Source organism: Lagopus muta, chromosome 2, assembly GCF_023343835.1.
Source record: "Lagopus muta isolate bLagMut1 chromosome 2, bLagMut1 primary, whole genome shotgun sequence".
In the NCBI taxonomy this organism is placed as follows: domain Eukaryota; kingdom Metazoa; phylum Chordata; class Aves; order Galliformes; family Phasianidae; genus Lagopus; species Lagopus muta.
In genome coordinates, this window is record NC_064434.1 from 35501952 (window position 1) to 35527433 (window position 25482).

Genomic DNA, 25482 nt, shown 5'->3' on the forward strand with positions numbered 1-25482 from the left:
TGTTACTGTCATGCTTGCCTCCCAGCACAAATGAGTCTTTTCTTTTCTTTTCTTTTCTTTTCTTTTCTTTTCTTTTCTTTTCTTTTCTTTTCTTTTCTTTTCTTTTCTTTTCTTTTCTTTTCTTTTCTTTTCTTTTCTTTTCTTTTCTTTTCTTTTCTTTCCTTTCCTTTCCTTTCCTTTCCTTTCCTTTCCTTTCCTTTCCTTTCCTTTCCTTTCCTTTCCTTTCCTTTCCTTTCCTTTCCTTTCCTTTCCTTTCCTTTCCTTTCCTTTCCTCTTCCTCTTCCTCTTCCTCTTCCTCTTCCTCTTCCTCTTCCTCTTCCTCTTCCTCTTCCTCTTCCTCTTCCTCTTCCTCTCCTCCCTTCCCCGATTGCTTCAGATCATGGGATTTGCACTCTTCTTTACAAATTCTCGCAGGAACAAACCCATAGATACACCTTTGTATAGGACATGCAAGAAACAGAAGATTATTTCACATGATACTCCAAGTTATCAATGCTCTTTAATCTCACATTTCCTAAAAATATTATTTAAAATTGAAGACAAAAACAACTACAAACAAAATTTGAAAATCTTCCTTTCAAGAAGCAGAAAATACTCTCACACACTGTTCATCAACAAATTGCTCGTGATTCCAGTTTTCACTGAGTTACAGTTCCCACAATATCTAAATAGATTGCGTAAGTCATGTTAAGTTGTCATTTAGGTGAAATTTAACTACATACAACTTTGCTTTTTCTGGTACAGGAAATGGCCTGGAGTCCTGCCTGTTCATTTTCAGGTGTTTTTGTTTTGATACTCTGATGAGAAAAATAATTAAAAAGATTATATGCAAAAGGTATTAAGCAAGGCAGACTTTCAGTCCCTGTTTAGAATTCATAGATGTTACTCAGCAACTTTTAATATTTGATGACAACAAACTTATCTTTCAGGTGAGAGCTTGCAGAGGAGTACATGCAGTTTGCAAAGCAATGTCATTATACCTGAAAGTAACACTTTTTCTGGCATGCTGCCTTTGTGACTACATTTGGGACTATTGCCAGCAATTTTAAATGTGTCTCATGATATTCTCAGTGCACTTCTGTATAAAATTCAGTCACTATTATGGCTAGTGCACTTTGCTACAGCATTCAACGATACCACTTTCAATACATATGTATGCTGGTGCATCATGTAAATATTGCACCTGAGCATTACTGCTTATATGAACAGAACAAGGAAATTCCTCTTAGGAATTCTTTGGAAGAACGATTACCATCAAACTGTAAGGAGAAAATGCATTAAATCCTTCACTGGAAGCTGGCACTAAGTATCTCAATAGGAAATTGAACACAAAACATGCATTTGACATGAGGAGTCGACTTTTCAGATTTGAGCTGTAATCAAATCAACTGTATATAGAGAAAGGAAGGAATGCCTTTCACTTGGTAGGATATGACAGAAGCATCATTTAGCCGCAGTGAGGACTAGCACAGCTACTTCAAACTTTCCTCTCTGGAACAGGTGGAGACTAAGAGCCATTTCTCTGCTTTCTGTCCAAATATGGCATAAAAACTTGAAAAACATTTATGTTGCAGCTGATTAGTTTTACACCCAAAATGATCACTTGTCATATTCTATTCAGATTTCTGGTTATTACATTTGTTGAAGGTTTTTTTCAGATTGGATTGCAAAAATGCACCTCTTGCATGCTCCGAGCCTACTGGTCCCCGATGGGCAAGGAGACCTAACGAGTGGCTCAGCACACAGCTCAGAGAAATCATCTGCAGTGAATTCCATGAAATTGCATCCACAGAGGATAACTGGGAGTTGGAGGCACAAAGGAATGTAGGGTTATGCTGGTATCACTGGGAATCTACCCATGAATGACATGGTGAGCAGAACAAAAAAAAAGAAGGTCAGGTGCACAATACATTTTAAAGTCTAATGAAATCAAAAGGCTGATGCAGTCTAAGGTAAGTATAAAGCTAGTATAGATAGAATCCTTACTCCTGGAAAAGAGTCAGGGCAGGAACTGCAGTGCTTCATCATGTGATTTTTGGAGCATTGCACAAGAGGTTATTTCCTCACTGCTTGATGTGTGCAGGGCTGTGTAAAGCCATTGGGATCACTGATGAACACTTTTCCTCGCTGCAGAAGGATAAAAATAAGAGATCTGTGGAGCCCAATTGAACCATTAAAAAGTGAGAGAGCTTTACCATCCACATCATTCTCTGTGAGCACCAACCAATCACTTTTCTTTTCCAGCCATTTTCTATAAACCAGAGAAAAAATTGCACGAAGTTGCAAAGCTCTGCTGAACATGGTCACAGCTTAATGTTTCATCATCATCAAATTGTTTAGTCTGGAGAAGATGAGGCTTAGAGGAGACTTTATTGCACTCAACAACTTCCTGAAGGAAGGTTGTGATGAGGAAGGGTTTGGTCTCTTCTCCTAGGCAACAAACTGGACCCGAGGAAATGGCCACAAGTTGCACCAGAGGTTTGGGATAGACATAAGGAAAACTTTTTCTCTCAGAGAGTGGTCAAGCACTGGAATGGCTGCCCAGGGAGGTGGTGGAGTCGCCATCCCTGGCAGTGTTCAAGAGGCGCCTGGATGAGGAGCTACGAGAGATGGTTTAGTGCTTGTGGTGGCAATGGTGGTGGGAGGATGATTGGACTGAATGATCTTGCAGGTCGTTTTCAACCTTGTGATTCTATGATCAGAGTGTCACAGCTGAGCTGAACACAAGCATTTCTGCAACCACTCAAAGATGTGTAATAGTTTGTTGCGATGAGCACTCGATTCCTTTCACTAGCCTGTCTCTTCCTTTCTGAAGTAGAACACCATAGTTGCATACCTGGGCACATCCAGCAGCACTTTTTCTTTTCTACATAAAATTGTTTTCTAAATAGTCTGAAAGCATGCTCTGAAATCCGTGAGTTTAATTTGGTTAGCTGGGATTGGATAATTGCCTTGGAATGGCAACTCTTCTCACAAGGACACGGCCTTTCACAAGACTTGGACCAATGTTATCCCATCTGCACCCCAAGCTGACTCTTACTTTAGCATCCAAGGATAGAACCAAGCAATGGGGCCATGTGACATATCTACTGGTTCTGTTGTGTTACTGAACCATGAGAGCTTTATGACAGACTTAGAACTATTTTAGCCGAATCAGTTTCATGGAGAACCAAAATTACTGGATGAAGATTTTCAGAAAGTACTAGGCATCTGGGGGACTCAACTTCAGATTCCTGTTTTGTTTCCTGTTTCTTTCTCATTTCTATGCTTTTCTCTTTAACCCACCCTCTGGAGAGTTCTCTACCCTAGCAGTATCATTTCTTCGAGTCTCTATTTTTGACTCCAAAGAAATTAATGTATCTTTGGAAGTAAAGGTCCTGCCTTGTGCTGTGTGAGGTCATGAAACTGATAATTAAGAAGGCTGAGGCTGAAATCCCAGCTCTGCTGAAGTTGGGGAAACCTTACTGTTCTTTGTGCTGTGTTTCTGCCACTACATTGCTTTGTTTTATCCCTCTGTGCTTTCCAGTTCTTCTTTTGCTTGTCAATTCTCTCAGCTTTGAGTCTTTTACCCAGTGGGAGAAGAGTCAGCAATGAGAAGTCTATGAAAGAGGGAGCTGCTATTCAGCCTGAATGCTCTCAGTCTTCTCCAAAACAAGGTGTGGTTACTGAGAATTTCAACAACATTTGAGCAATACATACCCACTCATTTAACCAGCTGCTCACTTGCTGCATTCCTGGAGCTAGAAGCAGTTGAATAAGAGTCCATGTGCATTGAAATAGCAAATCTGATAGCTGCAGAGAGTTCTTTTATAGACAGACTCCGCCAGAAAATCTACAGATGGGCAAGAGATTGGTAAAACCTGGTGTTGCCCCACTGGGATGCATGAGACTCCTTACAGGTATTCAGATTTACCACTAATGCTGCTGCTGGTTTTGTAGAGTTTAAGCAATAATCTCTAAAAGATACTCAAAGTATTTGTATCCTTCATGTTATTCTTTGCCTTGGAGCACTTGGGAAAAGCCTGTGATGATGACTGCGAGTGTAGCAGTGATCCTGCAGGATCTGCTTGATCACCCAAAGGTGTCCCTTCACAGACACAGACAATAAGAAAATGACAAATTTGGGGGGTCACAGTGGCTGATAAATAATGAACCTCTCCAAGGATTTGTGTAGCAACAGAGAGACAAATGTCTGAGAGAAACTGGATTTCTGAAAGTGGAGCTAGCCTAGCCAAGTCTGTCTCTGTAGGGTTTTAAAGCAACAGAAGGTCATTAACGTGAAGAAAGGGCAATAAGATGTAGTCACTATTTTCAAGCAAGTTACTTTGGGATTAATGTGTTTGATTTAAAAGCAAGCTGTTCTCCCTCCCCTCAGCCACCCCTTAGCACTGACTGAAGCCAAGGTAAGTGTGCTGTCAGCATCTCTCTTCCTCAGCTACGTATGTGGTGGGATCTGGATTAACCGTTATGATTACGTTTCTTTTTCTCCTCTAAGCCAGGTCAACTTCATGCCTTCTTTCTCCTGTTATCTTTCAGAGCATGCTCCTAGAACTATCATCTATCATGAAAAAGTAATGGCATTCTGAGGACAAGAGATAAACTAAGGGAATGAGCACAAACCACCTTCAGCAGAAAGATAAAATGCCGATTATCTACTACTGTCTCCCTATCCGTCCCCTTAAAATGCTTAATTCTGATCTTTAAGGAAGCAAACGCTTGTTTCATTCTTCAATTTTACGCCAGTCCCAGTAATACTGCACTCTGATTGCTGATGTTCACAAATAGCTTGCTCCACATTTTATGATTTTTCTCATATAAGCTGAGCTGGATTTTGTCAGTGCATGTTGTCACTGCAGAACCAGCCCGGTGTCTTTGGGACGATGTTTCAGAATATACAGCTTGTTATGCACATGAGTAGTGTTCATATCAGCAACCAGCCTGATGCATAGACCTTAAGGGTAGTAGAAGGCCCAAGACTTCAACAAGGAAATTAGTTAATTTAGCATGAATGTAATTTGGAAGGCAATGTTGCCTCTATCTGCCCAGGGCTCAGCAGCCAATGAATAAAAGATGGACCAAGCACAGAAGGAAGCTGAAGAAGCTTGGGCACAGAATAAAATCTCATCTGAAGGATATTCTGCTGCTGTTGTTCTGCCTGTGCCAAAGCAATCCTCAAGCTCTGCGAGAGACTTTCCATGCTTGTGTAGTGTCTTCATAGTTAATACTTCTGTGTTCAGAATTGAAACTAAGGAAAACCAGGCAATTCATTTAAAAAAACATCTGTGCTTTTCTTCAGTTCTGTTTTAGAGGAACTGCAGAACCAGCTCAGGGTCATAAGAATCTTAATCCATTTGCTGTTTTATTAGTCCATATGAATTAACTGAAGACAACAAAAGTACAAAGATCTCATTACGAGTTTGCTAAGACAAGGTTTATTCTGGAAGGTCAGATTTCTGAAGTTTAAATCAATCCTTCCAGTTGTGTACCCAGAAAATAAAGCACTTTGACTATCCACAAGCCTGTTTCTGGACACATGCTCTTGGCTGCTCTTATTTGCCAAGTTTGTGGTAGCTTGCATCTGCTATTGATGTGCTCACCACTTCAGTAGCAAGAACAACTTGTTTGCTCTGCCAGTTTCCTTAATGATACAAGCCTTCTATAGGGAAGATCAGTAGACCAGCAGGAAAAAATGGAATCAAACAAGGATTGCTTGAAATTGCAATGTTTTTTAAAGCAAAAAAAGGAAAACATGTAAGATGGTGGCCGTTAAGTGTAAGCAACAACTGACCAGGGATGGAGAAGCTCTTGCTACACCACATGCCCTGCTCCCAGACTGTGATGATATGCAGTGGATACAGATTTGAGAGGGTGGTTAAGTGTTCTTATGTGCTTGACAGGGAGCTCAGAAAACTGGGGAACTTTGTGAAGCAGCACTTCTGCTTTTCCTCCATGAGAATTTTCAGGTGAAAAGTCACAAGCAACATCCAGTGCTGTCAACCAAACAGGATGCAGCCAACATCCCTTAGGGCACTGGCCCAGGGCACATGATATACGGTTGCTCATCTGGTGATAAAATGCTGGTCCCCAAAGGGGCCACATGGTCTTCTCCTGCCATGAGCTGGTGCTCAGGCTGCATCCAGCCCCATGCAAGAAGCAGTTCCCCAGCCTGGTGGCATCGTCTCTTTTTTTCCTGTCTGGATTTAATTCTGTGTAAGTGACATGAATGGTCAGTGGCACAGGTTCCTTACGCAGAAAATGCTAGAGTTACTCTCAGAAATATTGTCTTTTTTTTCTTCCTTATTTCTGCATAAACCCCTTCCAATTTCTCTCAAGTTTTCTATAAAGGGGAAATAATAAACCCCAACCTCCCTTCTTGCCATTGTGCACGTTCACTGAAACTTTACAAGACAAACCAAAGACTTAGAAGATTTGCCTTAAGCATGAGGGGAATGGGTATAGATGCAGAGTGTTTGATCTTCCAACCAACTTCTTTCATTTCTGCCATGAAACACCTTCTGATCAGATGAAAGATAACCAGATCCCTGCATCAAAGACATCGAGTGAATCCGAAATGCAACCACATGAGTGAAGGTCCTGTTATAGGCTGCATCCTCCAGACTCTGTCAGCCACCTCCAGGCCACCCCCAGCCAGCTCCAACCCCTGCAACCAAGGATTGCGACAGCGATTTCAGAGTCAAGATAAGTTGGTTTACAATACATAATGATATGTCTTTATTTCATCAACAGAAATGGTGTCTAGACAAAATTCAGTTAACACTAGCAATTCAAATGAATGAAAAGGGTTGGGTGCTTTTTTTTTTTTTTCATTTTTGTTTTTTGCACAATACTGTATTTACAATGAGTAAATGACGTTTTAAATTCATTAGTTCATAGCAATGCTTTCTTCCAAAAAGGTAAAAATTCTTAGTAACAGAGAGTAAGCATCAACAGCCACCTCATTTATTTATACAATAAAAATCACAAGAAACCACAGTCACCTAGAAAAAAAATAAAGACAAGCTTAAGAACTAGTACAATAAAATGATGCATTGAATTAAGTTACATTAATCGCATAGAATTTGTGTAAAAAGTATGTAGAAAAAACACCTGATGTAACCTGTTACAGTCATTGACCAGTTATGAGAGGTACAGAGGGTTATACAGGTAGATATGTGTGAAAACTGTCCATTCTGTTTGACCTGGGGAGGAAGAGAAGAGGGGCTGCACCCCCTTGCATACACTGATAAAACCCTGTTTTGAATATGGCCTCTGAAGTTTGTAAGGCATATATAAGAGGTGCACTTGTAACCAACTGGTTCTGGAACAAACTCTTAGGGCATCCCCACCCATGAAATCAAAGGTGATTCTTGAAACCAAATGGTAAACAGACACGCATCAAATATCACCAAAGTGTTTAGTATAGTTCCTGCCAGTCTGCGGGATCCAGATAGCTTCGCTCAGAGCACAACCAGTAGTGGAAACAGTATCTAGAGCATGCACATTTCTCTCAGGTACATCACAAACACCAGGTACCAGCATCCCGTGCAAATCCTGTGTGTCCTGGGACCATGTTCCTTCGCTATGGGGCTGAGCCCTGCTGACAGCCCTGGCTCCCCAACATGAGGGGCTGGCTGGGCTTGTAGCCTGGACCCATCTCTGCTTCTATGCAGTCAGTGAACTCCAACACTGCCAGCTGCCATTTCTGTTTTACGATGCTCTCCACGAGCCCAAAGGGACAACAGCGGCCCTGCAGGAATCATTTCAAAGTTGGAAAGGGGTCTTCCCACAAAAGTCATACAAGAACAGGAGTCATCTAGCTGGGTTTTCAGCAGTCGTTTGTTGGGGGTCATTACCTTATGAAAAGGTATTTTTAGGATTCCTTCCTGCCAAAAAGTGGTTTTATTTGCAAAAATGGCAACACCGTATGTGTAATACCTTAAAATGCATATCAATATTTGACTTTGATATAAATAATACCTATCTTGGTGGAGTGTAGGAAAATACTGTACATTTAGTCTTTGCAAGTAATGCCATTAACATTTTGAGAGTAAAGAGAAAAATTATTCTACAGACCACCAACAATAGATCTTTTAAATATACACACAGTATTTGAACATATGCATATACACATATATTGGATTCTGCAGCATCAGATCTGATGCCTGAGTCACAAAATACTCTGAGGAGTATTATAAATATACATATAGGTATTATAAACAGGAAAATACACAAACACACACTTTGACTAGAATTCTATATGTATGTATATATACATACATGTATTAAAGATATATAAAATTAACTTGCGTTGGGTTGTCAGAGACAAAACCAAAATGAAGTCAAAAACCTGTTGAGAAAATTTCTAGCAGGAAAGGGAGCATCAGTTCGTTGTGGCAATGATTTTAGTTTCACCTCACTCCTACACTGAGCAGATCCCTCCTTTTGCAAAGCCATCAGCTCTACTGCTCACACTGAAGCTAAATCTTCTCTAGACAGATCTAAAATATATACTTTTAAAATGCTACAAGCACGGTCTACACCATTCAGCCAAAGACACCTCCAAACGCACGTCGGATCAGAACAAGGTGAAAGCAGCACTCCTTGTTGCAGCAGTAGAGGAAACAAAGTGGATCAAAATGCAAGCTGCTGTAAACCTGGCCAACGCTCCCTTCGTCTCACTGAAAAAATCACTAGAGGTTCATTCTGGAAACCCATTGCTCTTTTCAACAACCACAGCAGTGCATTACGTGACACGAGTGAGGCTGTTGTGTTGACTGAAGTACAGTGCTTCATCGTGCTTTCTCCTAGTGGATCAGCTTTTATTTTATTACAGGATTATAGTGATTCCAGCATGCAGATTTGTTCTTATTAGGCAATCATAAAGTTACATATTAAAAAATCTAACTATATCTATCTATGCGTTTTAACTTCTATTTAAGCGCTCTTTAGAATGCAGACTTGACAAAGTGTTGAACTCCAGATTAACAACCATGCTATCAGCATTAATCATTCCTCTGGCAGCAGTTAATCCATTTAGCTAAGTTATTTATCTAGTTCCCACTCTCCTTTTTAAAGAGAAGTAGCAGTTAGCATACTAATCACCATGGCTTGCCTTTGCAACACATTTTACTTCCTTGGGAAAAAATAATACAAGGATTAGATCCAAAAATATAGTGCATCTTAAAAGCAGCATATACCCTTAGAAAGACATTTAATAAATTACTAGTACAATATATAAAATAATAGTTTTATACTGCAGCATCAAACTCTGACGCCTGAGTCATTGAATGTTAGGAAGTCTGTGATATAAATACTGGGATCTCCTGATAAGACAGCCAACATTTTTGCTTTTGTTTTGCTTCTTTTCTGTTTTGTTTTCCCTGTTTTTGTTTGTTTTTTTTTTTTTTTTTAATCTTTTCTTTTTTTGCACTACCTTTTTGTTCCAGAATCAGCTTGCAATGAGCTTTAATTGTGTTCAAGGCACCCCCAGAGAACGCAGAGAAACAAACACATTATATAGTGTGGTACTCACTTGACAAAGCATAACAAGCCTAAATGAAATGAGGTTTCTTGGCAGTACAGGTAGAGCAATGGCAAAGGAAGAGGAGGATTAGATACAGACTGGACAAAGAGTGAAGGACTCAGATACCCATGGAGCACCCAGTAGGGAGAGGGGTGGGCCTCATCACACCTCTCCTATACAATGCCTGGTGCTGTGCAACTGTCCTCTGACAGATGCAAAGAGATTCTTAAGACCATGGTGACCACTAGCCAAACTCTTCAAATCAGTAAATATTGCAGTCAGTTTTTCGTTTTGTTTTTCCAAATGGTATCCTTGTGATCAGTTGTTTTGACCTCATGATAAGAGCAGTTGGATATGCCAACTGATGTCCAGGTCTGAAACTAATTCTCCCAGTGCCTTCCTTTAAAGTTAGCCCAGTAACAGCTTTGAGAGCCATGTAGTTCAGAATAGCAAAATAACCTCAAAACAAAATAGAAACAAACAAACAACAACAAAAAAAAAAACAACCACCACCACCAAAAAAACTCACTGGAAAACCATGATACATGTAAATATAGGAAGCAATGACACAAAACCAGCCACTTCTAATGAGGAAGAATGAAATCAAACATCCAGAAAAGCTTACAGGGGAGGGAAAGAGAGCAAGAGGAGAGGAATATTGAGGAAGAGACACTTATCTGAGCAGTGGTTTTATATATCAGTTCCCAAGGTAGAGAAAATTAAGAGACCCAGCACCTGTAGGAAGCCAGGTCAAACTGAGAGCTGCAGCGCAATGGTTGTGAGGGTGGGTTTTTAAACCGCTGGAATGAGGTCAAGAGTACCAGTTGCACATGAGTTGTTAGTAGAATAAATCTTCATGCCAGGAAGCAAGTTAAAACTTGGTTTTATGCTCATAAAACATTCTATCTATTCATATATATAGGAGGTCACTTAAAAATAAAAAAGGCAACAGAAAAAACATCTTTAAAATACTGTGTCAGTTGACCCGTCCCTCCCTCCCCCGACCCCCCCAAAGTAGCTATGACTCTATAATGTGATTCACATTTAGTTTTAAATTCTAGCTTTCACCATGGTCTCATAGAAACAAAACTTCTCTGCGAAGCACAGAACTGCTTTGCAACGTCAGTGAGTTCAAAGGAAAATCAGATCCCCCCAGGAGCTTCTCAGACAGTTACTTGTGAGAGGGGAAGTGAGAGGGGGTCAGAGATTTTTAGCTTAAGCTCCTGTAAAAAGAAAGAACGACACCTCCCCCTTTCTCAGCCATGTGAACTAGGAGTTTATGGCATTCGTATACTTTTGAACATGTAAAGGTAAGGATTTTGTACAGTAATGATTAATACTTAAACATAAATATTCTCCTACATTATATACTAGTTTTTCTTTGTACATGCGGGGAAAAGAAGTATTTTCAACAAACATGGCACATGCTATATGCATTTCCTCCTCGGTAGCTTGGCTACAAGAGTGTGGGTGCAGAGGGCAAAAGCAAGACTTTGTGGCGAGTGGGCGACGTCCATGAGCACAGGCTGAAGGTGAGAGAAGGGAGAGAGGGAGCTGATTCCTCCTCCAAGGTCAAGCTGCTGATCTACTGAGTGCCTCAAGAGAGCCCCAGTGCACACCTCTAAGTGTAAACTTTAGCGCAGACCGCAGTATCGCTCAGTGCCACTGAGAAGCTGCTACCCCCCAATTTTTATTTATTTATTTTTAAATAGGTGTGAAGAGCTGGTCAATTTTTTCAGCAAGAGCAAATGGTATCAGCCAGTAAAGCACATGACAGTTGTCGTCCAGGATAAAGCCACACAACCTGGCACACGTAGGACAAAGAACCACAAAATAAAAACTCAGTACACTTAGAATAATAATAATTACTAAAAAAGCGTAAGGAGGACGTTTTCTGTCTACACTGTACATACAGATGTTATGCTTGGAAATCTGCTGTCTCACACAGTCATAACATGAGTCAACATCGCTTCAGATACAAATCCAGTGCAGTTACAACTAAGTCAATTCACTGAGTAGTCTCCTTTGAGACAGCGCTCTTCTAGCTGCGATTTGTCCTGAAGGCAATGCTGTAGGACGAGTGGATCCTGGGACACAAGGACTGGAAGGGCAAGCAACCAATCTGGGTGCCGACAGAGTGTGACTTGCTCTTAGAGGGTACAGCGCTAACTTGACTTCTGTAGGGAAACCAGAGCCCATGGTGGAGGGGTCTGGTCCTGCAACTCTTCTTACCTAGGCAGGATCCCTGACTTCACCAGAGCTGCCTCTGCAGCTGGTCTGGGGAAGGTCTGAGGAAAGCTGAGGTGATGCTACAGGGACTACTAGTTGGAGCAGCAGCTGCTTCCGTGAGTAAAGGATGCAGACTGTGGCTGGCAAAGAAGCCGCCAAAGTGTGTTGATGTGATTTCCATTTACTTTATTTCGTGGAACTTAATGGTGATCAGATCCAGTTGTCAAATACGTTTCTCTCTAAGGAGTGAGATATATATTTTGCCCTACAAGAATCCAAAAGCATCATTAACAGCACTTAAGCTTGGTTTGTGAAACAGAAAGAAGTCTGAATACAAAAATAATTCAAGCAGATTCTCTTTACAAACTGTATAGTGAATTCAGTATTTGGCAAGACCGTTTTTACTATGTAATGAGCTCCTGAGTGTTTGTCTATTAGCTAAAACTTTTCTATTTTCTTTAAGCCATAAAGCAAAGAAAACCATATACTCAAGTTATACTGAAGTCACAACTTCATTTATGAAAAGAGGTTTGACCAGAAACTCAGTGCAAGTGGCAAAGTTGACCATTACTGTACAGTATCTGCAAGAAAATAAAATAAATCCACATTGCTCAAGTGGCACAAAATGGCTGTGCCAAAAAAATTGTCTATAATAAAATCTCAAATAAGATTCCAACATTAAAATTTTATAAATAAGTACAAATTGAATGATATTGCTGAACTGTGAACCAAGAAAAAAAATTGTGTAACAAGTTACCAAACTAGTTCTAGCATCGAAGACAAAAAGGAATGTTGGAACTTGTTTATACAATATAAATGAAAGCTTCCAGTTTGTAGGATGAGAAAAATTGAGGCATGCAGGGACTTTTGCATATGGATATATATATTTTATATATATTATATATAATATATACAGTTTAGCTATAAAACTTTGATGTGTAAAGAAGCTGTCTTCAATGAAAAATTGAACATTCAGAGGAAATTCCTGAGTTAGGGTTTTGTGACATGGGCCACTGAGAAAAAAGCTGCGGTTGGGTCCTCAGAGGTGTTATGTCCATCCCTGTTAAGATTGAAATCAACATACAAAAACAGACAGTGTTGCCACTGTGTAATTCCCTGCCTGAGCAAGGGATAGCACCATTGTGAAGATAACTCCTGCTTGTAGAGAGGAGGGAATACTTAAAAACAGTATTGCTGCTAAGACCACTGTAGTGTGCACCAAATACGTTCTTCTAGACAACAAATGAGCACTGCCACTGGCTGACTGAAGAACACCTGACCAGGTGTAACGGTAAGGTTACAAGTCACTAGGTGTAATCTTTCCTAGGCTGTTCATCTGTTGTACATTTATCAGTCATTTCCTGACAGAAGTCTACCGTGACCGTTTGGCTACTCTGCTCTCGCGGAAGCTCTCTCTCAGGGTAAGTACCTGGCTCAGCTCCATCCAACCCCCCGCCGCTGGCCGAGCAATTCTCTGAGACGTTGTTGGGCAGCCAGGATGCTCCCAGCTGCACGGGGCCCTGCTCTGAGCAGCACTGCATGCCTTCCCCAACACACTGCGACGTTGCCAGGCCCTGCTCCACACCCGTTGAGGGGCTGATGTTGGTGGCCGTCTGCAGATCCATGGGTCTGAGAACGGGGCAGTAGCGGTGAAGGGCTTGGATCTGTTCCGGGCTCTGCATGTCTCTGCACACTTCTTGGGAAAGACATGAGAAGTTATCCAGCAATTCGCCCATGCTTGCTTTCAGCTGGTTCCTTTCTGAGAGCAACTTCTCTTTCTCACACACCTGAAAAAAAAAGAAGGCACCTTACTTGAAAGAAGGGCCATCCATCCTTGGCAGTACCCAAGGAGAATTCTGACCCAACAAAGTTGTTTTTAAACGGAAAGAGGAAATGTCACAAAGACATCAGATATTGACCACCAATAGGTCTGAGTGGACTGCAGTTTGGGAAACATTTGGAGAAAAGCATTTCAGTTGTTAGAGAACAGTCATACATTATTCCAAGAGACTGCTAGTTTCCTTAATGGACTAAGGCTGTTTGATGTATGATATAAAAAACTCCGAAAGAAACATTTTGATGGAGAAAAGCCATTTCTGCCCAAACAAGAATAAATCAGTGTCTCACTGCTTAAGAGAGGACATATAGTAGTTTATTCTCTAAATGTCAGGACAGCCAGTCAGTCTGAGTGTATGTCCTTGGAGCTATGAACACCCATCACTACTGCAAGGTATGGTGTTTGGAGGAGAGAACTTGGGACAGCATGTGCTCAGTGTGGTCAGCACCATAGCTCATTTTTGTATGTCCTGCTAATAACCGGTTTGAGTTTGACCTAATCAAGATAATTCTATGAAGATGTATGTGAAAACCTCAAAGGTAGGTGGGCTTTCTGATTCAAACATTCGAGAGGTGAACCAGAGGGGTCAGGCACAGGGCCAGACCCAGCCAGGGAGCTCACTGTTAAAAGCATGGTGCTGACCCATTGCAGAATAGTGGGAATGGCCCTGCTACATCAGTACCACCACCCAGCATATAGCTCAAGGGAGCAGATCAGATTTTGCAGAGCACAAGAGCTATTTCCAGTGCTCAGCTAGCCCTAAAAGCAGTGCACCATGTACCTAACATAGTAACACTGCTAAACTCAAGCTGTCTTGGCATCTGAGGTGTGAAAACTCCGCTACTGAGATAACCCAGCCACGGGTGGCTGCTGATAGCATTACACCAGGTCGAAAGCCTGCACTGGAAGCATGCAGCTGTGTGAATGAGGAAGAGAGTACTCTATATGGGAAGAACCAACTGCTAAAATATTGATAAATCTATCAAGAAAGCATAAAAATAATATAAAAATAAACAGATGCTCAAGTACATCTTGAGATAATGAATTATGGAAGAGAATATGCTGCGAGTTCGCATGAAAAAATGGGATGTGAGTGGGTAGATGGATGTGTGAGGGAAAGCAGGCAAAAAACCCTAACTACCAAACTTGGAAGACGTGACCATTTCACTAACAGAGATGAAACCATCTCTGCTGTGGAGATGGGTGACTCACAGGGAGTAAGCGCCATGGGCAAAAAGGGGCTTTAAAAAAACCAACCAAACAAAGCATCTATCCAAGTGAAGATTCTTTAAAATCTAGTGCTGTAACATAATTAAGAAGATTGGAAATTACTGGTGACAAAGAGGACAGAAGATGACAAAGGAATTTCCAGGACCCTAAGGACCCTAAGCCTTGAAGCAGGCAGTGTGCTTGAGCTGCAAGTGTCTGTGGAGAGAGCAGAAGTGCTGGGGAGGCAATGCTGAAATTGCATGAATTTGTTTTCTATCATCACTTTATCCTCCTGTACACCCCATAATAGCCTTTGTAATGAATGCTCTTTTTCATTAGGGTGCACTAGAGCCCATTCCCTATGTACAGCTTGCTGCATAGAAATCTTAAAATTACTTTCAAAGACTCCTGCTTTTCTAAGTGCTTTTGATTCCTGGAATTCAGCAGGGATCAGGCCCAAAAGGCCATTCATACGCCTTTCATTCTCTTCTCAGAGATGTGCTAGGGAAAAAAAGGGGTCTTGAGAAATGCATGTTGCCTATCCACCACTGATAATGTTAAATAATAACAGTTATTTAGTAGGACTGCACAAACCCAACAAACTAGAATTAATTTGCAAGTGAAGGTGGCAGGTATTCAAACGGAAGCCACACTTGCTGCTCATGCAGCCCTTGCAGGACTGCCCTGGGTGCTCATTGCTAGAGATGAATTCTCCTCTCCATCAGCAGCTTGGTGCAGAAGGATGGGCAGGCATGGCTGGGACTGAGCCTGCTTCTGCCAACCTTGCTTATGCGCCTCTGTGCCTCTTCCTCACCCTGTAGAACCTCTGACTCATCCTGCACCCATTGTGGATTAGGCTTGGTGAAGGAAGCGGTTGCTCAGTGTTTTGTTTACTTTTGATGTCTGGTTTGTTTTGCATCAGAAAAGCCTTACTCTTACAATGTTTTATTTTTGTTTCTTCTTTTTTTTTTTCCACCCAGGCTTACAGCAGCATGGTATTTGAAGACTTCAGAGCCTTGATGATGTAAGTCTCCCAGCCAGCTTGTGGGGTCAGTGTCACCTCCACTGTGCAGATGGGAAGCAGACCCTCACAGGCAGTAAGTGACTAACCCGACGTGCTGCGGCTTTTGCCATTTGTAGGGTGGCGACAACACAGCTTCTTCCAGCAGATCCCTGTCTCTTTCACACTGTGTTTGCTGCAGCTTGTGCTAAGAAAGGAGGATGCTGAAGGCCACTTTTGACACGCAACCTGCTATCATCAGAACAAGAAGCATTCCATTTCCCAGCCCACTAAGTTCAACCCACAGCTGAGCAAACGTGCACGCAGACATTGAAATGAAGGGCTCCAAATAACCTTTGATTTTAATGGGAACTGGGTACACAGAGATCACTATAGGGAAATCAGTTTCAGCTCCTTTTGTTTTATCTATGGGAATTAATTCATTTATCACTCAAATCTTCGAACATTCAAAGGCTGGATTTAATGCTGGACTCCTAAATCTCTGCTGAGGAATAAAATTGAACTGCATGCTGCATATCCCACTTCTCATAACAGCCGTTCTGGGACACTTACATTGTTTTTGACTTCTCAGAAAACTTTTAGGGCTTTTCAACAGATCAGGAGGTGCCAATCCATTCTACATTCCTCCTCCTGAGTGATACCCTGCAGACTCCTTTCTCTCAAACCTTTTTTGTTCTGTACCTGCTTGCTTTCTCAATGGGTAAGGAAAGGTAGGAGAAGAAAAGCAGCTCCCTCAGACCACAGGGACACTGTCAGAAGGGGAGGGAATGTTTGTAATGCCTTCAACTAAGATGCCTACATTTGACATAGCTCTCCGGGTGATCTTAATTAGCCACAGAAAGAAACAGGCACTTTTGGGCTGTACATCACCTCCTTTGTTGCAGGATGGGACATTTAAATAAGACTTGTTTCCCTTCACTGAAATTAAAGGAAAGCAGGTCAGGTAGCTCCAGTGTGGGTGTCTGTGCTGTAGACAACTGTGTTTAGCCACCTAAAACACATATCTAACGCATCCACACCATGACTAAAAGAGAGATGAATTTCCTGAGGAGCCATTTAGCACCATTCCAGTCACTTCTCCCTCTTAGACAGAAATGTGGTAGCACTTTACAGTGGTACCTTGCCACACAGGAGACTTGTGCTTTGGCCATTGAACAGGGTATACTTCATCCCAGAGTGGCATGCCCTAAATCAAGGCGTGGACACATGTCTGGACATTTACATTCTTGTCTTCTTTCTCATTCTCCTTGCTACTTCTGCAATTTGATCAGAGAATTGAAGATTTGAAGAAAAGGCATGGCAAGCTGAAACACCCCGCAAAGCACTGAGCTGCTCTCTAAAAAACTAAAGAGAAAGAAAATCTAGATGTAGAGATGGAGTTGGGCCAATCAGAGCAGAGTTTGGACCAGACAGCCTCTGCAGGTCCTTTCACACCTAACCCTTTTGAGCTATGAATCCCAGTGCAATCCACTTGTTATGGCAGTCAAGCAAGGATGTGGAGTTAAAAAAAAGGAACATCTTTGCTTATGTGCTTTAAGTACTGAGGGCAAATGAAACTGCAAGAGGGCAGCTATGATACAAGCTTCTCTCCCCTTCCAAATTTCTCAACAAGCTACTCTTGAGATATCAAAAAAAGACATATTTAGGTCTAATTTCACCAGTATTTTGTGTTTTCCACATATACAATATATACATACATCCTGAGACATTTTGTGCATTCAATTGTCATACTAGTGCCTTCACTTACATACAAACTTACAAGCTGACTGAATTAATTAACTCTGGATGGGAATAGCTGGTAGGGTAAGAGCATGCCACTCACCAACTTGCGGATTTCACATTCCAGGTTCTGAATACAGTCCAGTTTTCTCTTGCGGCAGCGCTGAGCTGCAATTCGGTTCTTGCTGCGCCGGCGAACATCATGGATGAACTCAAGCTGTTCTGAGGTTAGTTTGTGCATCTTTATCATCATCTGGAAATCATTCCTTGGAAGATCTGTGATTTGATCAACAGGAAAAGGAAGTTTCACCTAAACAAACAAATGTGAGACAAAAGCAGACAAAGAGTCACATTTTGCTTGGTGAATGCAAGCTGAACACCACAGAGCAGAAGGACTATTAGACCTGCTCCCGCTTTCTAAATAAACAACGCTCAAGATTTTACAACAGGAAGTTTTTAACACTCCCTTGTGGCACACCGTAGAGGTCCAGCTGGCTACGGTTTAACTGAAATCAGCAATACTGATGAATCCCAGATAAAAAAAAAGTCACCTTCCCATACAGCTCTAATAATCAATCTCCTCGCACTAAAAAAGGCTCCTTCCACTATGTGATGTAGTATTTGTGGAATACCTCACCACTATTCATTCCAAACTGTTCTCAAGGAATGGGCTACTACTCCAGGAAACTTGCATTTGCATGGCCTGAAGGGCTGGAAATCTGATTAGGTATGAAGTTTCAAAATGCAACTGAACACATCAAGTTGATGAAAAAAATACCATATCTCTTGTAGTACAAGTTGTTTAAGCAGAAGAATGATACAACATATCATACTCTCCTAAAATATACACATTTTAAAAGAAATTTGTATTTTCCAAAATTTTAACACAAAGAATGTTAGCAAACAGTAACCAAGCTGCATTTCTTAAAAACAAAAAACAAAAACCAAAAAACAGTTTAGAACCTCAGCTATTTGCATGAAAACATTTTTCCTTCCAGCTACAAATTGTCATTACATTTGTGCATTTGTGGCAAGAGCTGCAGGTTGTGAGTGCAGACATTCCAACCCTCTCTCAAACTGTAGTGAGACTGCAGAAAGGCAGATGTGCTCAAGGGCTTCTATTAGGTTATTTTTTCCAATTTGCTCAAACTAGAGAGAACATCCCTCCCTTCGAATCCTGTTTCAGTTGTTGTTTGTGACTGATGACTATGAAATGATGTTTCTAGGTGCACTGCTGCATCTGGTGATCCAAGACAGAGTTGACAAAACTGAAGGAGGTGACAACTGAGTGACTCGGATTCACCCTTTCTTTCTTATAGCCATACCCACGTTGACCGAAAGGTGGCAGTAAATATTTACATTTCTAGCCCGATTTGGTACAATCCGACCTCTTTGGAACAAGGGGTCTATTCTGTAGACACACTCCCAAAGAAAATAGATTTAAGTTTCTCCAGCCAAGCCAAAGACTCCACTTGAAAAGGTTCCTTTGGTATTTAAAACACAGTTATCCTCTTCAAATGGTGCACTTCAGTCACTTGGAGATAAAACAAGAACACGGATTAGAAATAAGAGTGGGTATTTTCACTGGAGGGCTGCAGTTGTTTAGAAGCAGCGTGTGAAGGATGGGCACACACATAACACACAGACCCGCCTGTAGGCAGCTCCCTGCCTGGTTGATCGACTTGAACTTACTGTTTGTTTCTCCAAGCCCCGGCCACGTGGAACCTGCTGCAAATGCTCACAGAACCCTTTCACATGGTTCTGTGTGCTGAACATTGCCCCTCGGGCCCCCTGGTAAAACCAGGCCTCGGTCACCACTCTGTGGCTTTCTGGCTTTGCAGGTCAGCTGCCAGGCTTGCCTGAATCCCCCCATGCCTGCCTGCACAAACACACGAGCTGACCTTAGACATGGTGATGTGGACACCTTGTTTACAGACTGCTGCCAAGCAGCACGAAACCTCTTTGATTTCCTCTTTCTACTCTTTGGTCAGTAAACACACATTTGGGGTAAACTGGTTTTCTCTCAAGCTTCACATAGAGCCTGAAAACAAAAACAGGTGCTGAAAAGCATCACGGTCTCACTCAAAAACACTCCTGTCATGTTCTGAGGGTTTTCTCATTTTCTGAGGTCTGAAGCTGAAAGATGCTAACCTTATTTCTCCCTCCCTCATCCCCCTTTCTCAACATATTTACCCGCAAGCAGGAAATGTGCTTGCAGTTTGAATGGGAATTAGATGGGATTGACTTAAATCTGTCAGGTAGAAGATGCTGAAGGGAAACAGGAAAGTAAAGAAAAACATGTTAAAAAAAATAGTCTGAAAATAAAAATATCCACACAGTGGGGCAGAGGGTGCTATCAGTAAACCAGCCTAATTCCACTTCTGTCATATGCAGCTCTGTGCAGGATTAAAAAAGTGAAAGGAGAGTGGAAGTGAGTCAGACTCATTTCCTTCACCATCAACATAATTTTTATTGCCTGTCTCTCTCTCCACAATTAGCTGTCAACTGAAAAGAAAAAAACAAAACAAAACAAAAAAAACCCAACCATGCCTTGGCATGGACACAATGAATAACTACACTGCAGTGCTGCTGCAGTGAGAGGCTGCTGATGCTTTATGTTGATGCACGGCAAGATTCTTAATGGGTATTTATTTCAGCAAAGCCATTTACATGAGCTGAGGGATGTGCCATGGTTGGGATTCAGCTGACCCACTTAGAGCTGCCTAAAATGAAGGGCTGAGACCTGCTCATGTCTCAATCCCTGCTGCTGTCATCAAGGATGAAGAGAGCTCCGTGGAGAGCAATGCAACCCCATGGCTTCTCTGAGAGGAAACCAGACTTAGAAAGATGCTCTCTCTTAAGGTATCTGACTCAAACGAGAGAAAACTTACCTGAGATGTCTGAAAATAGATCGTCAGTCTTTTCTGAGCTGTGTAAGAAAATCCCAGCTAGTATGTGTCCTTGTAAATTGTTATTTTTAGTAATTACGCATTATATACAGGAAATAACTCTATACTCCTTGGTTTGGATGATTTTAAATTAGAAATGTAAGCAGGATCTCTACTCCTTCCAGGCAGCTAACCACACAGAGAACAGAGCTCTTCAAGTCTCCACTATCAATACAATTACTTGTTCTCTGCTTTTTAAAAATAACAATACCAGAGGATCTGTTTTCACCACAACAAATAAGACAGCACTTCTCAGCAGTGCTGCAGCCCTGTTGCCCCTGATTCTGGCTGATATGCTCCTTAGGCAGCCAAACCATCTTGGTAAAAAATATAACTTGTTTATGATTTTGCAGCATTTTTTCCTTTGTATTACTATTAGGATAGAATCATAGAAGCCTTAGAGTTGGAAAGGACTTTAGAGGTCATCTAATCCAACTTTCCTTCAGTGAACAGTGACATACACAGCTAGACCAGGTTGCCCAGAGCCTGATCCAGCCTCACCTTGAAAGTCTCCAGGGAGGGGGCATTAACCACATCTCTGGTCAACCTGTTTCAGAGCCTCACCACCCTCACTGTAAAAGACTTTTTCTTTACACGTAACCTAGATCTACCCTCTTTAAGCTTGATGCCATCTCCCCTTGCTCTATCACCACAGACCCTGCCAAAGAGCTTGTTTCCTTCTTTCCTGTCACTCCCCTTTAGATACTGAAAGGCCACTATCAGGCAGCCTCTGAGCTTTCTCCTCTCCAGGCTGAACAGCCCCAGCACTCTCAGCATGCCCTTGTAGGAGAGGTGTTCTATCCCTCGGATCACTTTTGTGGGCCTTCTCTGGACACACTCCAAGAGGGCCACATCTCTCCTATACTGAGCACTCCACATCTGGATCCAGCACTCTAAGGGAGCTCTCACCAGCGCAGAGTAGAGGGGCAGGATCACCTTCCTCACAATGCTGACCACAGTTCTTTCAATACAGCCCAGGATACATTTGTCTTTCTGGGCTGCGAGGGCACATTGCTGCCTCATGTTTGGCTTCCATCCACCAGTACCCCCAGGTCCTTTTTCAGCAGGGCTGCACTGAATCCTTTCATACCTCAGCTTGTATCAGTAGCAAGGGTTGTCTTGACCCAGGTGCAGGACCTTGCATTTGTATGTGTTGAACCTCACGAGGTTCACCTGGGCCCACTGCTCAAGCCTGTCTAGGTCCCTCTGAATGGCATCCCGTCCCTCTGGTTTGTCAACTGCACTCCACAGCTTGGTGTCATCAGCAAACTTGCTGAGGGTGCACTCGACCCCACTGTCTATGTCATTGATGAAGATATTAAAGATTATTGGTTCCAGCACTGACCCCTGGGGGAGACCACTCATCAGTAATCTTCATCCAGACATTGAGCCATTGACCACCACTCTCTGGACTCAGTCTTGCAGCCAGTTATTCACAACTGAACAGTCCACCCACCAAATCCATATCTTTCCAATTTTGTGAGATGAATGTTGTGGGACATTGTCAAAGACCTTACTGAAGTGCAAATAGACCATATCAGTGGCTCTTCCCTTGTGTATTGATGCAGTGACACCATCATAAGAGACCACTAGGTTGATCAAACAGGATATGCCCTTGGTGAAGCCATGCTGGTTCTCCTGTATTACCTCCATGTCTTCCATGTGCATTAGCACAGATTTCACGAGGATCTGTTCCAAGATCTTCCGTGGCACAGAGGTGAGACTAATAGGTTGTTAGTTCCCAGGGCCATTCAGTGGAAATGTCATTACACCACAGAATGGCTAAGTAACAGCATTGCCCTTGACAAGCAGTGACAAACATTGACTCAGCAAATGCAAGGCCCATCTATAAACAATTCATTCATTCAGGCTTCACTAGTTAGTGTCAGCTTGGATCATATGCCGTGAGTGCTGTGCTGCTCAACACTGTGCTAGTTCTTGCTGCTGGTCTTCGCCCCCTTCTCTTGGGAATAAAGGAAAAAACTGAAGCCCTGTATTTAACTTACATAAGATAATTGGGAATTTTCTTACCTCATGAGTTGCATGAACTTTTTCACTTTATATTTAAATTTCAACAATGTCTTCCTTGAGCTGCCAAGTGCTGGTGAAGATGCTGAACTTCATAAGCTTAGCTTAAAATTACAGTAAATAAAGGGTTTCATACATTATACATAAGATAATCAGTATGTACTGGACATAGGAGGGTAGAATTCAGTGGAATCACCTAGACCTTTACAGATGGTTGAAAATCTTGGTCATTTTCTCTGAAGTTGTAAGAAGCAAAGCTGTTGCCTTAATGTTCTTACATTGAAAGCCAGAGCTATTGAAAGCATCTGACTCTTGAAATTGCCCAACCCTTGGAAAGCTCTCAGGACTCAACCAAGCTATTTAACACGAGGACTGAATCACAGAAATGCTTTTTGATGTAAAAAGAGGCAATCTGCTCCACACAGACGAGCTCAACAGATTACTGGTGTTTTCCCTTGTATCTTCCTTAGTATGAAGGTCATTCTTCTACAAACACTCAGGAAGAAATTCAGCCCAAGACAGAAACTGAATTGAGTTCATCTGTGTTTCAAGGACTTGACTACCTACATACTGCTTGAGGCACCACTCATGGTCCCAGAGAAGAACCAACCTAATGTAACTGGTCTCACTTTTGTGCAATAGGACCACAGGCAGGGTGTGTTCCCACTGGTCTGCTTCCCCTTCAAAACAGCTCTCTTCAAATGGCAGCCACTGGGGTGGCAGTGGACTTGCAAGAGGAAAGTCGTGAGCCCAGGCAGAAAAGAACTAGCAGAGTGCTAACAAATGGGGTCTGAAAATACCTCAAGCGACAGGACTGTGGAGGCCCAGAGCAGAGAGCCTGCTCTAATTGGCACAGTATGACTGATGGTCATGTCCTCCCCTGGGCAAACACAGTCTCACTTGAGGGCATGTGGGGTCATAGTCAGTAATGCTCCCTGAGGGGACAAATGCTGGGCACTCTGAAGAGGCAGCCTGGGCAACTTTTTGATTTGCTACCTGCCTCAAAGAACTGGAGGAAGTAGTGGTGCCCTGGCTTCAACTCAAGAGCCAGGAGTTTTCATTCTTTAGCCCCTGACTCAGGTTTCTGTTCAGATCCTCTCTTATTGGTGCATAAAATGCCATCCTGGCCTCTCCCTGTTCACTGCTTACAGTGTCCTCAGCTTCATCCTTATCATGTATAGGACAATGCATCCCCTGCCCATGACGAGGCTCTTCAGAGACAGGGATAGTGAGCAGACCCTGATGAAGATGGGAACGCTTTAGAAGGACAGATCAGGTGAAGAAATGAAGTGCAGCATTCCTCTGAAAAATCTGTTTTTGCAGAAAAAAAAAGGAAAGAGAACTTCAGGAGCTCCAGCAAGGGTTTCAGCTCAGGGCATGGCAGAATTGATTTTAGGCTATCATGAAATAATACAGGGGATTGAAGGTATTCAAAAGGACCTTCCTGAAATTTCAAGTTTGTAATGGAAAACTCTCAGTGTTGTAAGGCAATAATTCTCTGCATCCTGCATGGGCACCATTCCTACGAAGAAGAAAGGAAACAAAACTGCCGTGGAGTTCATCTTGCAAGAGCAATATTTGATGAGGCTCATTTATTCAGATGTCATCAAGCACTACTCCCAGTGCTCTGCTGATGCTGCTCAGGAAAACACCCAGCAGATTCAGCACAGACAGCTCAGCACAGCAGATTTCAGGCAGAACAACTTTGGTTTATTTTTTTTCCCGTTTCTGGGGCTCTGGATAACAGCAGAGCTAACCAACACCAGGCAAGCAGGGAAAGGGCTGCTCTCTGCTATTTAGCGAGGTTGGTCCTGGACTCTCACCGAAGGTCATTTGCTTACAGTATCCTCTGTGGTCCAATTGCATTAGCTCTGCCTTTATGAAAATTTCCTTTGAAAAGTGAGTCACTAACCCAAGCGGGAAATTCTTTTGAAATATAAATGAAAGACTCATTGAATGCAATTCTCCCAGTAGTGATACTTGGAAAACTCAATCTCTTACCTCGACCTATCCATGTTTACCCTTTTCCTAAGGAAACTCACTCATCAAATTAGACTGAGCTGAGATTTCTTTTTAACTGGTTTAGTAGTATGCTATTTTTTACAAGTTTTCCAACAGAAAAAAGAAAAAAAAGAAAACCACAGACATACTTTTTGAGGAAAATGACTATCAAGGAAAGTAGGTTAGTGGCTAAGTTTCTGTTCCTAACTAGGTTAACAGAATGACAGACTACTTCCTTCTCAACAATTCATTATTCCAGGCCCTATTGTTTTGTTGGTGCTATTTTGAGCAGGGTTGTCAGAACCTGTCTGCAAAGCAGAGTCTTCTCTTTAGTACTGTATTCCAATAACTGATTTTTAACAACTGCTGGAGGCTGAAGGAGCTGGGTGAAAAGGCAAACTCTTACTCATTTCTGTAAAGTCCCAACAGCTCAGATACCAATTCTGGTCCTGTGCTTCTGTAATACTGAGATTAGGAGACTCCAAATTACAAATGCTTCTTCAGTCACAAAGTGTTAATAGAGCTCTCAGAACCCCCAGGGTGCCTCCTTCAACAGGAAGAAAAATAAAAGGCAAAGACGATCTATTTGGAGAGCACTTACTTGTGGTGCTCTTCCAACACTTGCCACGGTGATCTGTATCCCCACGTGGGACCAGACACAGAGTTAGGACACATTCACCCACACTTGAGGGTAAGTTTGGTTGGGTTGTGGTTAGACTTGATGATCTTTAAGATCTTTTCCAACCTGAGCAATTCTGTGATTCTATGATTCTAAGTCACATCAAGCATCCCTCTCCAAATCATACTTTTGGCACTGAGCACCTGTGGCATGTGCTCCTCAAGGGCACTGGTCTGCAAGTAAAGAGTGCCCTAAAAAAGCAGTGAGTAGAAACCTTTCACCTACTTCTCACCTGATCAATATACACTGGCAGGTGATGTTTTGTGACACTAATTCTGGCATGGGCAG

General features: G+C 42.1%; 1 protein-coding gene across 5 annotated transcripts in view; it reads right to left on the reverse strand.

Moving 5' to 3' along the window:
* Nucleotides 1-12326: 12326 nt before the first annotated feature.
* Nucleotides 12327-25482, reverse strand: part of BACH2 (BTB domain and CNC homolog 2) — a 180956-nt gene continuing 167800 nt past the window's right edge. For all 5 annotated transcript variants that reach the window (XM_048937789.1, XM_048937788.1, XM_048937790.1 and 2 more), the window contains 2 exons: nucleotides 17642-17848; nucleotides 12327-13539 (listed from right to left, as the gene is read on the reverse strand). In XM_048937789.1, the coding sequence (XP_048793746.1) occupies nucleotides 13060-13539; nucleotides 17642-17848 (687 nt within the window). In that variant the 3' untranslated portion in view covers nucleotides 12327-13059. The remainder of the gene's footprint in view (nucleotides 13540-17641; nucleotides 17849-25482) is intronic.